General features: G+C 45.9%; 1 protein-coding gene across 1 annotated transcript; it reads left to right on the top strand.

The window, feature by feature from the left end:
• Positions 1 to 408: 408 nt before the first annotated feature.
• UBE2M (ubiquitin conjugating enzyme E2 M) lies at positions 409 to 14,075 on the top strand. Its single transcript, XM_060256728.1, has 6 exons — positions 409 to 962; positions 1,986 to 2,080; positions 4,818 to 4,856; positions 8,006 to 8,109; positions 9,381 to 9,444; positions 12,985 to 14,075. The coding sequence occupies exons 1-6, from the start codon at positions 854 to 856 to the stop codon at positions 13,123 to 13,125; spliced, it is 552 nt and encodes a 183-aa protein (XP_060112711.1). The 5' UTR covers positions 409 to 853; the 3' UTR covers positions 13,126 to 14,075.
• The last annotated feature ends 1,864 nt before the right edge of the window (positions 14,076 to 15,939 follow it).

Here is a 15,939-nt window from a genome sequence, read left to right as displayed (position 1 = left end):
CCCTGCTCTGAGTTAGCGTGAGCTAGCTCACACATTATTAGCCTCCAGCTCACACATTTTTGTCTTAGTTCAGAAAGGATGGCCTCAGACCACACTAATCTTTGCAGGAGCTTACAACTTTTAATACCAGTAGCTCACAAAGTTGCATTTTTGCTCATAAGCCTCGGCAACTTCGAGGGAACATTGCTTTCCACCCCAGAAACCGATTCTGCCCTATGCTGCCTCGTACTCTCTATTCTACCCTTTGCCCCTCATAACACCGCAGTCAGTCGGCAACCCGAAGTGGCGGTACGGCTTCTCAGCAACCCCGTTGGTCCGCAGCGCCAAAGCCCTGCCGGAAACTGCCCAGCGGACGGAGCCGAAGAGCCTTTTCCTCTTTTCCCTCCCCAAGAGCGGCTTGGCCGAGAGGAGCCGAGTGCTTCCGGAGACGGCGCGCGGGGGGCGGAGCTCGAGCGGCGTGAAAGAGAGCGGCGAGACGGAAGTTGCCGACGGTCTTCCGGGAAGGGCCGAAGGGGGTTGTCCGTTGCCGTCCGACCCACAGGGAGCCAGAAGCCCCCGCAGTAGGAGAAGCGGCGGCGCTCTGAGGCGGGGCGGCCCCCGGTTGCTGGTCCCGCTTGGCTCTTTCGCCTCCCCTCCCTCCCCCTGTCCCGCCCTGCCCCGTCCCTCTCTCCTTCTCTCTGCTCTCGCCCACCCTCCCCACCAGGCCAGGCTAGGCCGCGGCAACCCCCCCCCCGGCGCCCCTCCTCCCCAAGCCCCGGGCTGGGCCGGGCCGGGCCGCGGTAGGAAGGCGGGAGAGAGGCCGGGGCCGGAAGGAGAAGGAAGGAAGGCGAACGGAGCCTGCCTGCCTGCCAGGATGATCAAGCTTTTCTCGCTGAAGCAGCAGAAGAAGGAGGAGGAATCGGCCGGCGGCACCAAAGGCTCCAGCAAGAAAGCCTCCGCCGCGCAGCTCCGCATCCAGAAAGGTTGGCGAGGCGAGGGAGAAAGAGACCGGGGCAAGGGGCCTCCCGCTGCTTTCCTAAAAGGAAGTGCTGCTGGCTCTCCCCATCAACAACCCCCCCTCCCGCATCTCTAATGCTGAATTTCTCCATTTTTAAGAGGGGTTGGCCTTGGGGTTGCCCCGCTTCTTAGCCTGCTTTTATTCCAGGTTGCTCAGGCCGCTGTAACTGACACAACCTCTTTCTCCCTTCCTGTGTGTTAATTTCACACAACAGCCCTAGGAGGCAGCTTAGGCCCATAAAGGATGACTGGCTGGCACCAGGTGGTGCTTTTCTGATTTCTCTTGAAAAAATTTGCTGAAGTAGGATAGGCGTGTAGAGAAATATGCGAGGTGGATTAACTGGAGACAGAAAGATGATTCTATGGTTTTCTTCTCCTGTTTCCTCCACATAACAACACTGTGAGATAGGAAATTGCTGCTGCCTCCTTCTGCAAATGGAAATGCTGTTTCTTTGGAGGAAGTGTGTGTGGTGGAGTACGCCCCACTGTTGCAGCGTCTTCTCCCTTGTTATTCTCTCAATAACCCTAAGATGCATGTTGAGAGAATAGTTGACTCAGTGGTATCATCGAGCTTTGTGGCAGAGTACAGATTTCAGCCCAGGTCTGTGCATTCTTAGTCCGATGTTCTAACCATGACATACTGGGCTTTGTTTGGATACGCCCACATTTTGTGCATATCCTGAAGGTTGACCGTGGTTGCATGGATGAAGTTAAAATACTATGTGTATGCTCCAGGAAGTCTGCACTTGAATCTTGGTGCTGAGCCTTTCTCTAACATATTTTATTCTCTCAAGTATGTGTCATGTTTTGGAGTCACAGTGATGTTGACTCTGTCATTTGTTTTCCAAGAGCATGAGATTAATAGATCGTGATTTTTGTTGACTTGTGAGACTGGAGTAGGGGATTTGTGTGTGATAGAGGCTTCCTGTCACATTGGTTGGATCAACAATCCTCCTTTTCTTGACAGCTTTTTCGGTTTCTCGTTCCAGATATTAATGAACTGAATTTGCCGAAAACATGTGAAATAGACTTTTCAGACCAAGATGATCTTCTCAACTTTAAGTTAGTTATCTGCCCTGATGAGGTAAGTGACTGGCAGCAGAAACACCCAGCTGACCAAATGCAGCATGTTGGGACTTGACATTCTATTTGTGACCAAAGAAAACACAGGTGGGGATGGTGCAAGGAACTTGATCCAATAGCTTTCTGGCTCTGTAATGGGAACAGAGCAGGAAAACTCAGTTTGAATTGGCTGGCAAGCAGTAACATCCAATGTGAGTATGCAGTATCTTTGGATGCTGTCCAACTCCAGAAAAAAAAATTAGAAGGCTGTGCCCAGAGCTGATTGACACTCCCACCATCCCATGATTCTGCCTCTGTGCCGGATTCCCTGTAGAACTTCCACCTTCTGGGAAATTCTGCTTATTAAAGATGCTTCCCATCCTTAGCTCTGTGGTGCCATTTGAAATTGTTCATGCAAAGACTCATGCTCTGTCCTGTCTCATTCTGTATACTGTCTTATCTGCTGCCTTTATCTTTTGCTTCTCTGGATCATTTTCTGTTTGCTGTACTCTTAAATGCCATTGTTGATGTCTCTTCCTGCTACCCTTTTGCTACTGGGTCAGGGGCATGAAGGAGTTAAGTCTCCCTGAAAGCTCAGATATCAGGTAGTGTTGCTGTGTGTTTGCACTTTGCAGTGTGACTTTAATTCCTTGTTTCGGAGGCACACAATTGGCCTTTCCCTCTCTATCTGTAATACAGATGGCCTTGACTGTACTGACCATGGATATCGAAGTTTGTTCCTGAAGTGTAATCAGGTGTTAGCCTGCAGCCTAAACAATGAAGAGTTTTACTGGCAAACTGTGATTATATTGGATTGAGAAAGGGATGAGAAGGTCTTCCAACTGCTATCAGTGCAATGCTTGTATTTGGGTCAGTCCTGACATGCTAGCTATAAATAACAATTCAGCGAGCTGTACACAAAATATTTAGATTTTTTTGTTTTCTTGCGAAGTATCAATAGTATTAAAAGCACTTTGTTTTCAGCTTTTTGTATCTTACGTCCCAGCCGCCCTGAGCCTGCTTGCGGGGAGGGCGGGATACAAATAAAAAGTATTGTTATTATTATTATTAATTGTGCTATCAAAGAATCTGGGTGCCACCATAACAGAACAAAAGGACCACTTTTTTTCAAGAACATTTATATGCTTACAGCCATTCTGTTATTTATCATTTGTGGTATGGATATAAAACATTTCAGTAATACTGCTGGGAGCAAATTTTATTGCCATGGTTTTAAAACACGAGCAAAACTAATAATTCCATTAGTAGTGGGAAATAATAAGGCTTGAGTGTAAATTTTATTGCTATGGTAACTATGAATCATACAGGTGATAAATAAAAATTATGCTAGTATCGAGAATGAGAAAGACAAAATTATTTGGAGTTGTAATGAGAATCCTGGGTTCCACTTAGACTATTTCTGCCTCCCACTGGTTGAGAACCACTGAATTAAAGTACCCCTGTATTTTACTATCTCAGTCTGCTACAATATGGAGACTCATGAAGTTCAGTTAATTAAGTGCATTTACAGTCTCTTGTTCGCTTCTAGCCTCAAATATATCCTTAATGCAGAGCTTTCCTAGGCTGTGCAATATGTAATTTTTCCTCCAGCTATGTTCTTTGCAGCTTTGTTTTATTCAGGGCAGTGGGTGACCTGACTGGGCATGCTGAAATCGATGCTCTCTGTTGTGCCCAGCATCTCATTCTGTCCTGGGGTGGGGAATTGATGGACCACAAATCCATGAATGTGGTATTTAACTCGGGACTGAGTTCAAACTGCAGGCATGATGGCTGCAATTACCATTTTATAACTTGGACACAGGAAACTGTTGGAATCCATATATTTTGACTGTGCCACCCTGTGGTGAGATGACAAATGAGCAACAGGAGTTCACTACAGTAGATAAATTCTGAGCCTCATACGATAAAGTACGCATTCAGCATTTATGTGCATGCTGCAAGGGGAGGAATTTTCATTGCATCAAAACACGGTCCTTTGAATCCCCCATTCTGCCTTGTCTTTTTTCATGCGGAGAGATGCTGTAAATAAGAGTCAAGCTAGGCTGACATGATATCAAGTGATCTGCAATGTCTGGTGTGGGTGAAATAGCGCATGTGAACTTAGAAACCCAGGGAGGAGTTGTTTGCCTTTTTAGACAGAAGGCTTCTGTTTTTTAAGTATCATGACTGCTGGACTATTTCGGCAGCAGCTGGAAAATGCAGAAGGCTTCTTCGCTTAAGCAGAGTCTGGCCCTTCACCCATGGTTCCAACTGTGGGGTTGTTTTGAGGTGGAGGGGGGCAGGCTTATCTATATGCATTTCCGCCCCAGTTCTCTGGAATATCCGGTCTATGACAAATTACAGCAAACAGTTGGAGTAGGGGTAGGTAGACGACTCAGTAGGTTGAATCCAGACTACATTTTCCATTGCCTCCCACTGAATCCCATTCAGTGCTGCACTTGGGGGATAAGGGACCCTAAAGGGTCTGCACTGGGAAGGGGGACATCGCCCGTTTTGCCTGGATCCAGCCTATTGGTTGAAAACTGGCATTGGCAAGGCAGGGCAGCCTGTGCAGAGTCTGTGATATTTGCAGGCTGTGCTCAGATTTGACTTCCTCGATTCAGGGGAAAATTTAACTTTACAATTCTAAATTCAGCTCTCCTCCCTAGCTTACCTTTATGAGTTTTTCTTTCTGTTTTGCATGAAATTCCAAAGTCGCTTATGATTTTTTTTTCTCCCTTTTAATTCTTGTTTTACAGGGTTTCTATAAAGGCGGGAAGTTTGTTTTCAGTTTTAAGGTAAGTGGTCTCCCTATTCTTTGGCTTTGTCCCTAGGATAGTTTACATTGACTGCAAGTTCTTGTTTTAGTGCACATTGAAGACAACTGTTGTGTAATATATTTTGCTCACCTGATGCTGTTCTGGCTAAAAGGAAGTAAACATGTCTCCACTGTTTTAGTAAGCCAGTTATGTGGCATGCATGACTTACATGCATGAATTGTAGGGTGAGTTACACTCTTAGAAGAAAAAAAATCTAGAGAGATAGTCAGGTGAGTTTGTTTAGCAAAACCAGGAGTTTTATTGCACCTTAAAGATGAATTTCATGAAAGGGGCTATGCTCAATTTTAAAGCATTTGCTTTGGATGTTCAGGGTCCCAAGTACAATCCCAAGCAAGTCCAGTTAAAAGGGGATGGTAGTAGGTGATGTGAAAGACCTCTGTCTGAGCCCATGGGGAGATGCTGCCAGTCAGAGTAGACAAGACTGTTCAGGGGTCTGATTTTAGTACAAGGTACATTCCTGTGTTCTTGAAAAAGAGCCGGTGTGCTCCAGTGGTTAAGAGTGTCAGACTAGGATCTGGGAGACCCAGTTTCAAGTCCCTGCTCCACCACAAAGGCTTGCTGGGTAACCTTGGGTCCGCCATTTTCTAGCCACCTAACCAATGCCATGGGGTTGTGAGGATAAAGTGGAGGAGTGGAAAATGATGTAAGCTACTCTGGGTGCCCACTGGGGATAAAGGTGGGTGTAAATGAAGTTTAAAAAACCCCTCACTTGGTTAGCAGATATAATTATACATAGCAGAAAGTGTAACCAGTAGGATCTGCAAGGTAATGAAATATAAACGGTACTTCAACTCAGATGTAGATAAGCAAATGACCATTCATAACAGCAGCCATTGGTGACAAGTCTCCAAAGTTTTGTTTGGGTATTAGCACCTGTTCTGAGAAAGAAATGCCTTGTCTATTTCCCAAAGCTGGAATAAAGACAAATTTCCTGATAAAGACACATTTACTGATAAATTCCAATACAACAATTTCCCTTTAGAGTTCCTTTGTTGAAGAATGGTGCCCTTTAAGTCAGCAACAGCACACCCTGGGAAATTTGTCTTTATCTCAATTTTCCTGCCCTTTCTCCAAGAAACTCAAGGTGGCATACATGGTACTGTCTTCTCTCTTTGGTCCTCACACCAACCCTTCGAGGATAGGCTGGGCTGCAAAAGAGTGACTAGTTTAAGGTCAACCAGTGAGTTCCGTGGCTGAGCAGAGATTTAAACCTGGGTCACCCCAGTTCTAGTCTGCTGGTCCAGCCACTGCACTGGCTCGGAAACCAAAATATTCTGCTTTTGTAGCAAACCCCCTCAAAACATAATCCTGTTGTCCATCTTGAATTCTGGCTTTACTTGAGAAGACTGCTTAGTTAAACTGAAGTGGCCTTACGCCAAGTCCTTCCCAAATTGGAGGATGAGTAATAAACTTTAAATCACAACTTCCTTAAAACTTTTCAAGAACAGATGTTCATAGGAAGCCGAATTGGGAAGATTCTAGAAGGCTTCCAAATGATGCCTGCAACTTGGTAAGGACGTTGGTGATCATGAGCAGCCATCAGGAATAGTTCCATATATGCCTTTGTGATTTGGGTTTGATATTTGTGGTATAGTTTTGAAGGGACTCTTGGAACATGCATCCTTTTCAGAGTCATCTTCTGTAAGGGATAGATTCCTGTCCTCAAGAGGGCATGTTGCAGTGTTTCTTAAGACTGTTTTCTCCCCCTTTCATCTGGAGAGCTTGAGTGGTGCAGTGGTTACAGTGTTGGACGAAGGTCTGGGAGTACCAGGTTTGAGTCCTCACTCTGCTGTAGAAGGCTGCTGGGTGCCTTTGGGCCAGCCACACACACTCAGCCTAACCTGACCTCACAGGGTGGTTAGGATAAAAATAGAGTAGAGGAGAACAGTGTAAGCTGCTTGAGCTTCCCATTGGGTAGAGGAGTTTTATGAATGAAATAAATAAAAACAATAACTGGAGCATGCCAGCTGTTTTCCGCCTCCATAATCTGGTACTTATGATGATTAGCAGTGGCAGTTTCTATAACCTAGCAGACTTCTGAGTGGTACTGGCTGAGACTTGTGAGTTCTAAGCATGGCACACAGTGGAGATGCCAGGTGGCTATGAGTGTGCAAGTATAGCGCATAAATTAGAACTGATAAAAGGAAGTACTTCTTCATCCAAAGGGTGATTAACACGTGGGATTCACTGCCACAGGAGGTGGTGGCGGCTACAAGCATAGATAGTTTCAAGAGGGGATTGGATAAACATATGGAGCAGAGATCCATCAGTGGCTATTAGCCACAGCCTATTGTTGGAACACTGTCTGGAGCAGTGATGCTCTGTATTGGGAGGGCTTGGGGGGCACAGTGGGAGGGCTATTAGCCCCACTGGTGGACCTCCTGATGGCACTTGGTTTTTTTGGCCACTGTGTGACACAGTGTTGGACTGGATGGGCCATTGGCCTGATCCAACATGGTTTCTCTTATATTCTTGTGTTCTCTTATATTCTTAAATTAGCTTTTAGCTGGGCTTTTTTTGTAGCAGGAACTCCTTTGCATATTAGGCCACACTCCTTGATGTAGCCAATCCTCTAAGAGCTTACAGGGCCTGCTATAAGCTCTTAGAGGATTGGCTGCATCAGGGGTGTGTGGCCTAATATGCAAAGGAGTTCCTGCTACAAAAAAAGCCCTGGCTTAGTATTGAACACATCAATCTGCCTTACACTGAATCATACTATGAGTCCATCAAAGTCAGTATTGTCTACTCAGACTGGCAGTAGTTCTCTAGGTTCTCAGGCAGAAGTCTTTTACATCACTTGTCACAAGATTCTTTTTAACTGGAGATGCTGGGAATTGAACCAGGGACTTTCTGCATGCCAAGCCATTGCTTGCCCGTTGAGCCATTGAATCACTGAGGAAAGAAAAACATACAGTGGATTAGATAGTACAACTGTGTCAAGGAATTAGAACAAGGTATAGGAGAAGCTGACCTGAGTGTAGAGGCCTGTCTCTTTCCTGGTCACCTTACCGAGACTGTAATACGGGGCTTGGGGGTAATGAAGTTTTGGTGAGGATCATGGGAAGGTTAACCCCATTGTGTCTTTTTGTCTCAAATCTTGACTGCAGGTGGGGCAAGGCTACCCTCATGACCCACCCAAGGTGAAGTGTGAGACCATGGTGTATCACCCCAACATAGACCTAGAAGGCAACGTCTGCCTAAATATACTCAGGTACCAAGCAGGGTCTGCTACCTATTCTCTCCCCAGCTGTATGTTTTAGTTGTGGGGATAGTTACATGTATGGACTCCTTTATTGTAGGGGATCATTTATCATCTACGCTATTATATCTTTGCAGCCCCTTATTGCTGCCTCTCAGTTGAGTGCTGAACTTGGTTTGTGTTTTGTTTTTGGACTGGAACGCTGTGCTGCCACCCACTGGGAACTTAATCTGGAGAGCTTCTCACTCTATAACTGCAGTGTCAGAAATGGGGTCTAACTCGAGTAGTGGTTGATAATGTAGTTATAAAACTGTGCCTTCCGATCTCCTTTAAGCGTTCCCAGCTTTTTATCAACATATGTGGGCGAAATTGACGATTGCATAGGTTTTTGGCAAAATGCCCAGAGAAATGGCTCTACAATGCTGTCTTTTTAGAACATTGTCACCTGCACAATAGTAAAAACTGTCTCCAAAGCCCATTTGCTTAACGTTTTTTTTCTGTAAACAAAAAACAATGGGCTCTAAACAGCCCTGGAAAAATCAACTGATTCTCACATTTGGGATAGGCCTGCTGCCATCAAACGGTGTGGCTCGAGATGTTTTTTACCCTAGTTTTTATATCTGTGTGTGTGTTGGGGTAACCCCCCCCCACAAAAAAACAAACCCCACCGTATTTCTTTTAGAAAACTGATATCCAGGGAAGCAGTGTTAAGTGCTCTGGAGTAATATGACTCTGTTGTTTCGGCAGAAAGATGAGGATCTAATATTCTGTAGAACTGATTTGAGTGGAAGGGTGAAAAAGAAATCTAAACAAAGAGTGTTGGATGCCACCAGCTTTTCTGCAGATGAAAAAGGGAGGAGGTTGCCTTTGGCAACTTAAGGCTACAGTGGAAATCATGGGGAAAAGACGTGTGGGATGCAGTAAAGAGAAGAACTGGGTGGACAGGATCATCTGCAGAACCTGGCTGGGTCCAGTCTGTTGATTACAGCTTTTGTGAAAGTGTGTATAGGTGTTTAAAACAGGCTCTGGGAGTTGTTAAACATACTTCCTTTGACCATCAAAATCAGACTTTTTAATGGGCTGTTTTTCTACTCCGAGATATGTTTGGTGTTTTCACACTTTTTTCACACTGTCCTGGCCCTTAGTTAAATGACCGCTTCTTCCTGCATTTGATGTTGCATTGCTGTTTATTGGAGTTTGATCCTGAGTTTGGTTCCCTTTGGTTGTTTCTCCTTTGAGCTGGAACACTGTCCTCATCTCTCTTCTGTTCTTCTGTCCTGCAGAGAGGACTGGAAGCCTGTATTAACAATAAACTCTATAATTTATGGCCTGCAGTATCTCTTCTTGGTGAGTATGTGTGGAAATGGAAGCCCAGGAAGGGTGGGGAGCATGGGGAGAATGGCATCGTACAGAAATCTGTCTCTCTGTACACAAGCTTAGCGGAATATGTATCTAAGGGAGGGGGGAGGATAGCATAGACAATAGGAAGAGATGCACCCCCTCCCCCCAGCCCCACACATATTTTGAGTGATATTGTGTGCGATTGGGCAAGTGTCTTGGAAAGGCAAGCAGGAGGCAGTGTTTCTGCTTGGGTAGGAATGTATGCACTGCTGGATACTGCGCTTCTGTGTCAGCCTGTGAGGAAAACTTGCCAAGGAGAATTGCCTTTTATGCGTACACTTTGCCAGTATCTACAGAGCCCAAGACTAGGATGGCGGATACTCTGGCGTTCTCTTTGTGGCCCAGTTTGGCCCTCCCTGGTACTACACTGCCACACTTCTCATATTTGATCTACTCTGAATTTTGGAGTTTGAAGTAGGGAGGCAGTGGAGTGATTTTTCAAAATAAGATAAAAAGTTACCATTTAAAAATCCCTTTGCCCTCAGTAGGAAGCCCTGTGGATGTATGAGTTGAAGGCCACATGATTGGCTTAGACCAGATGTAAGGCCTGTTGATGCTACTGGCATGGATCATAGGCTGCTGGAAGCACAGGAAGGGTTGTGCTGAATGTAGGAACTGGCTTTCTGTCAAGGAGTCCACGACTGTACCCCATGGATGCCCAGGGCTATTTTATATAAGTGATTAAATTTTTGTATTTTAAAAATATATTTTATGAAGTTTATTTCTGTCAAGATTAAAAATTTATCTTATAGGTAACACATTGCTCTAAAGCCACGCAGCAGGAAAACAAGAAAACTTCCTTAACTATCTTAACACTTTCCAGGGCTTGCATTAGATGGCACAAACCTTAAATGCCAATGTCACAGGCCACAGCTCAGGTGTTTTCTGTGTTGCTAGCTATTGCAATTCAAGCATATCATAGCCCAGGCTTTTTTAGTCTGGTTCTTCAGGGCCAGAGCTCAATTAGAATTTTTGGCCAAGCAGTGTCAGGTGATGACAACAGCCAATCAAGATACATTCTTTGTGGAACGTTGTAGAAAATTAACCTCATCACTCCTAACTCTCCCCCTCTCATTCTATAGACTGCAGGTTCTCCTGAGAATTACCACATCTTCAGCTCTGGCCTTGAAGGTGAAAAGAGCTGTAGGCCAAGATATCAATTAGTAACATCTGCAGAATGAAACAAGTCTGTTATCATTCACATTAACCCTTGAGAGGGGAGGTCAGGAGTCCTTTGCATCACACTTTCATTGCCTTTCCTATGGTTTGGCTTTTTTAATTGCTTCTCAGAGGCATCATTTGGAGGGTTGTCTCCTCCTTAGTGGAGAGCTCTCATTTTAGTAAAACAGAGACCGATTTCTCACTAGCATTGCTCTGTCCCTGAGCTCCTGTTTTCCCTGGTGCAAGTGATCAATTTCCCACTAGTTTCTCCACAGGCACATCTTGAAGCATACAGAATCAAACAGCAGAATCAAATGGTGTACAAATAGTACTGTAAAGTTAGACAACATTTTAAAAAAAATAACAAAGGTATCTATATTACAAAAAGTCAAAGTTAAACAAATAATATACACACAGCTACAAAGAGTCCATCCACAGCTTCCGCTGTTCCGCAGGTTTCTGTCTCTTAAAGGGCCAACAGTCCCACTTTAAATTCCAAGCTGCAGCTTCTGTAGATAAGAAAGTTCATCTTGTTTTGAGTCATAAAGACTTCAATAGCGTTGAAAAGAGACAGAACGCTCACAGCAAAATAAATCTCCACATCTAGAACTTGCTGGTGGTTTTGAAGCCTTCCTCTGCTCTCTAAGTATACAGTATTTCCATGGAGCCACAGTGTAAATATCAGTTGAACAAACAAAGCGTCATATCTTTTCTTCACTGCAACAGGCAGCATGGCTCCCTCCAGTTTCCCTCATGGCCGTGTGATGCTGTCTTTTAAGGATTAAGAAACCGTGAGGGGAACTGGAGGGAGCCGTGCTTCAAAATGCGCCCACGGAACAACTGGTGAGAAATCGGTTGGGCCGGGGAAAAACAGAAGCCTTGGGGGTGGAGCAACGCTAATGAGAAATCGGTAAGAATCTTAAGAATAAGATGCCGGTGCCCATCTGCCATCGACCTAAGTGTGCCTCTTCCGAGATCAAGCTGTGGGGCATTTTCTAAAACCTACGTAGCTATTTCCTTTGTAGGTCGGAAAGATCTTCTCTCTTTCTGATGCTCTGTGGGGGCTGGCCCATGACTCTTCTGCTGCTTGTGGTGGGAGGCCGGGCACAGTGGTGGCTGACTGAATGAAAGCATTTGCTTCCCGTACTTCTAACTTTGACAAAGCGGCAAAGGTAACACACAGAGCACAGGACAAACAGCAAAAACTGGCAGAGTAGTATCAGCCAGAGAGCTACCAAAAAAAAAAAAAAAAAGAACAGTATGAAAGACGGCATAAAACCAGCAGGTACTAATGCCGTAGCTAAATAGCCCAACAGAAGTAGGGTTGGATCACTTCAAAATGATCTGGGCATAGAATGACTTCTGTGTATGAAGGTGCAAATTCCCTGCCTTTCCTCCTGCAGCAGCCTGAGACTGACAATGTCCCTGGAACACTTTCCCTAGGGGATGGGTGGGACCCTCCTGGAGCAGCAGGGATCACTGAAAGGCAGCCAGAGGAAGTAGATCCCCTCCCTACATGTGCTTCCTTGTTCCATGGGATCTCACCCACTGTACATATTCATCAGCAAAAACAGAATAGATACTAGAATGCAATTGGAGCATCAAAACCACCCAGTCAACAATGTCCTCGACAAATAAAAATGTGTTTTTTATCTGGCATCTAAAATCCAGTGATCTTGGAGGAGAGCAGCGTCTCTGAAGTCATCATAAGTGCTTGGCAGACTTATGCAGGAGCCAGTTGGTCCTTAGAATATGGAATTTGTATCTCTTGCTGCAGGTTTTATTAAGCTTTGTGTCATGCTTAGTTAATATCGGGACTAACGGAGAAATCTTATAGTTAGGACAGAAATACATCAAAGCATGGGTTTTCAGAGTCCTCTTAAGCTTTGCGAAGCATTGGAGAGGAGCTGGGGCAAAGAAGTATCAGGATTCAGCGAGCGGGTGAGCCTGCAGGTGATGAACTCCATGCTCTGCACAAAACCTACTTGAGTGGCACGTTTGCTTCCCTTCAGGGCAAAGGAAATGGAGTACCAGCCACAGAAAGATCCTGTTTGGTGCCTCTACAACTTCATTAGGTGCCTCCAGTACCTGTTGAAGCATTTGCTGGAGCCATAAGAGCTATCCACTTCCTTTCTTGCATGGGTGTTCTCCTGTTGCTGAATTCTTGATCAATAGCAAATTCTGTCCATGCACAATACAATTATGGAATATGTGCATTTTAGTACGCAGGGCAATGTGTATTGGATTGGGGGTTGTGTGTTGAATGGAGCCCAGCTGGCAACAGAACAAGGGTTTCAGCATTTAACAGTCTCTCTTTCCCCCTAGGAGCCAAACCCTGAAGACCCCCTGAACAAAGAGGCTGCCGAAGTCCTCCAGAACAACAGACGCCTGTTTGAGCAGAACGTCCAGCGCTCTATGCGGGGCGGCTACATTGGCTCCACTTACTTTGAGCGCTGCCTCAAATAGAACTGACCAGCTCCGGGCACAAACATGCCCTCCCCCCTGCCCCTTCATCTCCCTTCCAGCTCTCCAAAGGGACTCTGCCAACACTGCTGCCTTCAGCCACCATGGGGGCACAGGAGTCAGGAATTGGTAGGGCCCCCTCCCCTTCTTCTCCCCTCTCTTCCCAAGCCTGCTCGCCTTCCTACCACCCATTGCCAGCCTGGGGCCTCAGCAGCCGCTGCCTCACCAAATCCTCGTATCTCCCTCTCCGCTGTCCCTGTGTGCTGCTGTGGGGTGTGAGGGGTGAGGTTACTGCTGCTTCTCTGCCCCACCCAATGTGTTGGGGTAGCCACCTGCCCAACAGGAGTGAGTGGGTGTGTGGGACCCCATGCCGGTGCCCATCTGCCTTTTTTGGGGGGGTGTGTGTGCGCGCGATGGTTTTGCTGCTAAGAACAGAAAGACCCCCCTGTGCTCTGGCGCCCCCTGCCTGCCATGCAGTGCAACTGCCCCGTGCGATCTGTGGGCCACTCGCCTCTCCTTTCCTTCTCCCCCTGCCGGGCACCAAGGCTTCTGAGCGTTAACTATTTATTACATTGTGGGGGTGGGGAGGCTCTCAAGGGGCTGGATGAGTCTGGAAGGCTGGGGAGGGGTGCTCAGCCCCCTCCCCTCTGCTCCAGGCACTGGGGCTTTGGGGAGGGCTGGGTCAGTCCTGCGATATTCCTTTTAGAAACAACTCACTTGTGTGTCTGGTTTTTAAGGAAAAAATAATAATAAAAAAAACCAACCAAACCAACCAGTGCTAATAATAGTAGTAATAAAAAGATGTTAAATGGGGCAGTGCTGTGTCCACCGGGGCCTGCTCAGCAACAAACTCTGCTGCCTCTCCAGTGACTTCTGCAAGCCCCTGGCCAAAATAAAGCCACTGTACTTCTAGTATGTTGGGTTATTAAAGGGGAATGTTAAGCGCACTCAAATCCAGCCCTTGTCTTCTCTTGTTTTCTGCATCCTTCTACCCTGGCTGGGGGAAAGCAAAGGCTGATATTTGGAGGGGGGAGATCTCCTAATCGACCACAAGGGCTTGGTTTGTTTAACAAAGCTCAAGAAGAAAGTGGAGTGGATGTGTCCTGCTTAATCCTGGACGGGTGAGTAGGAGGCACATGTGCAAGCTGCAGGAACAAAGACCTTGCAGGGGGGTGGGGACAACCTAAGGGCTGAAGGCCGTTTCATTCTGGATAGGAACAACTCCAGAACTGCAAAGAGGGTTCCGCTCTCTCTGGTCTCGGAGGGAGTGTTGAAAGATGCAGAAAGCGTTTCTGTGTTGCACAGCAAAGCAGAACTACCCAGCAAAGCCTGCACAAATTTCCCTTGTTTTCTATAACACGCCATGTTCAGAGTGGTTTGCTGTTACTTCGGTTGCACCACAGCTGTAATTTTTCACCACGATTTTACACATGCAGACCAGAGACTGGCTTTCTTGAAACCACTGAATCTTCTGTATCTGAGCGACTGCCTTTTGGTCTTGCTTCCATAGAAGGATTTCTGGCCAGTGGCAGATTTCCGCTTGCAGTCGAGCTCCTGTTTTCTCTGAATTCACAATCTTGTGACTTTTGGTGTAAAGGAATCTGCATTTGAAAATGTTTATATGGGAATGTTCAGCTCTTTATAGGGGAATGACAGGCAGTTACTTAGCATGCTTGAATAGAAGCCCTGACTCCCAGTAGGAGTATTTCCAACTAACTACTTTGCAAAAGTGAGTGTTTTCACACTTGAGACGGCTTAGTAAGAAAACAGAAGGAACTGCAAATGCAGCTAAAGATAAAACTCAGTCATTAAATCTGTTTAAGGAGTAGGGATTCTCTGTTTTAAATATAGAACCTTGATATGCTGTGTAGTTGTTTTTGCTGTTTGTGTCTGAAAAAAACACCTCTTCAGTTTTGTACCAGACTCTGTGAGCGTAGCTTAGTGCTGTGAGAGTGCATGGATTGGCATCTTGGCATCCTGTGACGCCAAACCATTCTCCCATGGGGGTGGGGTAGAAGGCTGCTGCTTAGTGTTCAGGTGGCCAGCTCCCTTGTACTTGGTCTCACATTCCCGTACTAGAAGCACATTTTAGGTTGCAGGACAAAGCAGGTAGGGAAGGAGCAGCAGCTGTGGTCATTGTTAGGAAAGGCTGATGAGAGCAATGCTTTTGTGGCCAGGGTGGTTGGTTGGTCCCTGAAGAGAGAGACCACATCTTACTTGTGAACCAAACAGGCCTGTTTGTGCTCCAGCATAGGGGGGAAATTGCTGCAAGTTTCTGTCCATTTCTTATCTGTGTTTTTGCCTGACGGCCCATGGATGCTTGTGATACTGGCCCTTAATCCTGATGCCTTTGATCCTTTGGGCACAATTTCTGCTGCCCTTTCTGCTCCCACTGTCTGCTAAGTCACAGGCAGCCATTACAGCTGCTAGGGAAACCCGTGTGACTTTTTGCCCTTCCTCATTTTATGATTGTCTTTGCTATGGAACCTAACAAGCTGATTCTACCCACCCCCCCATTAAAACTTGCCTTGCTGAAGAAGAGATTTCCTCTTTGGGAAGTTGCATTTTTTTCATATACGACATGCTGCCTTGCAGATCGCTGTTAAGATATGTAGAGCCACTGTTGCAGTCATGTGAATTACTTCAGCTCTGAGAAACATGTTAGATGAGAGGATGAGCTTTGTTTTGCAAGTTTATCCAGCAAGGGGGGAAGAAAACTGAAGTGAATTAAAAAAAATCCTGCTTTTCTCCTCACTGAAGACACAAAGCAGTTTACATTTTATCTTCATAACAACCCTGTGACATTAGTTAGGCTGG

The sequence above is a fragment of the Heteronotia binoei genome, chromosome 15, assembly GCF_032191835.1.
Source record: "Heteronotia binoei isolate CCM8104 ecotype False Entrance Well chromosome 15, APGP_CSIRO_Hbin_v1, whole genome shotgun sequence".
Lineage (NCBI taxonomy): Eukaryota > Metazoa > Chordata > Lepidosauria > Squamata > Gekkonidae > Heteronotia > Heteronotia binoei.
This window is presented reverse-complemented; position numbering and strand designations above follow the sequence as displayed.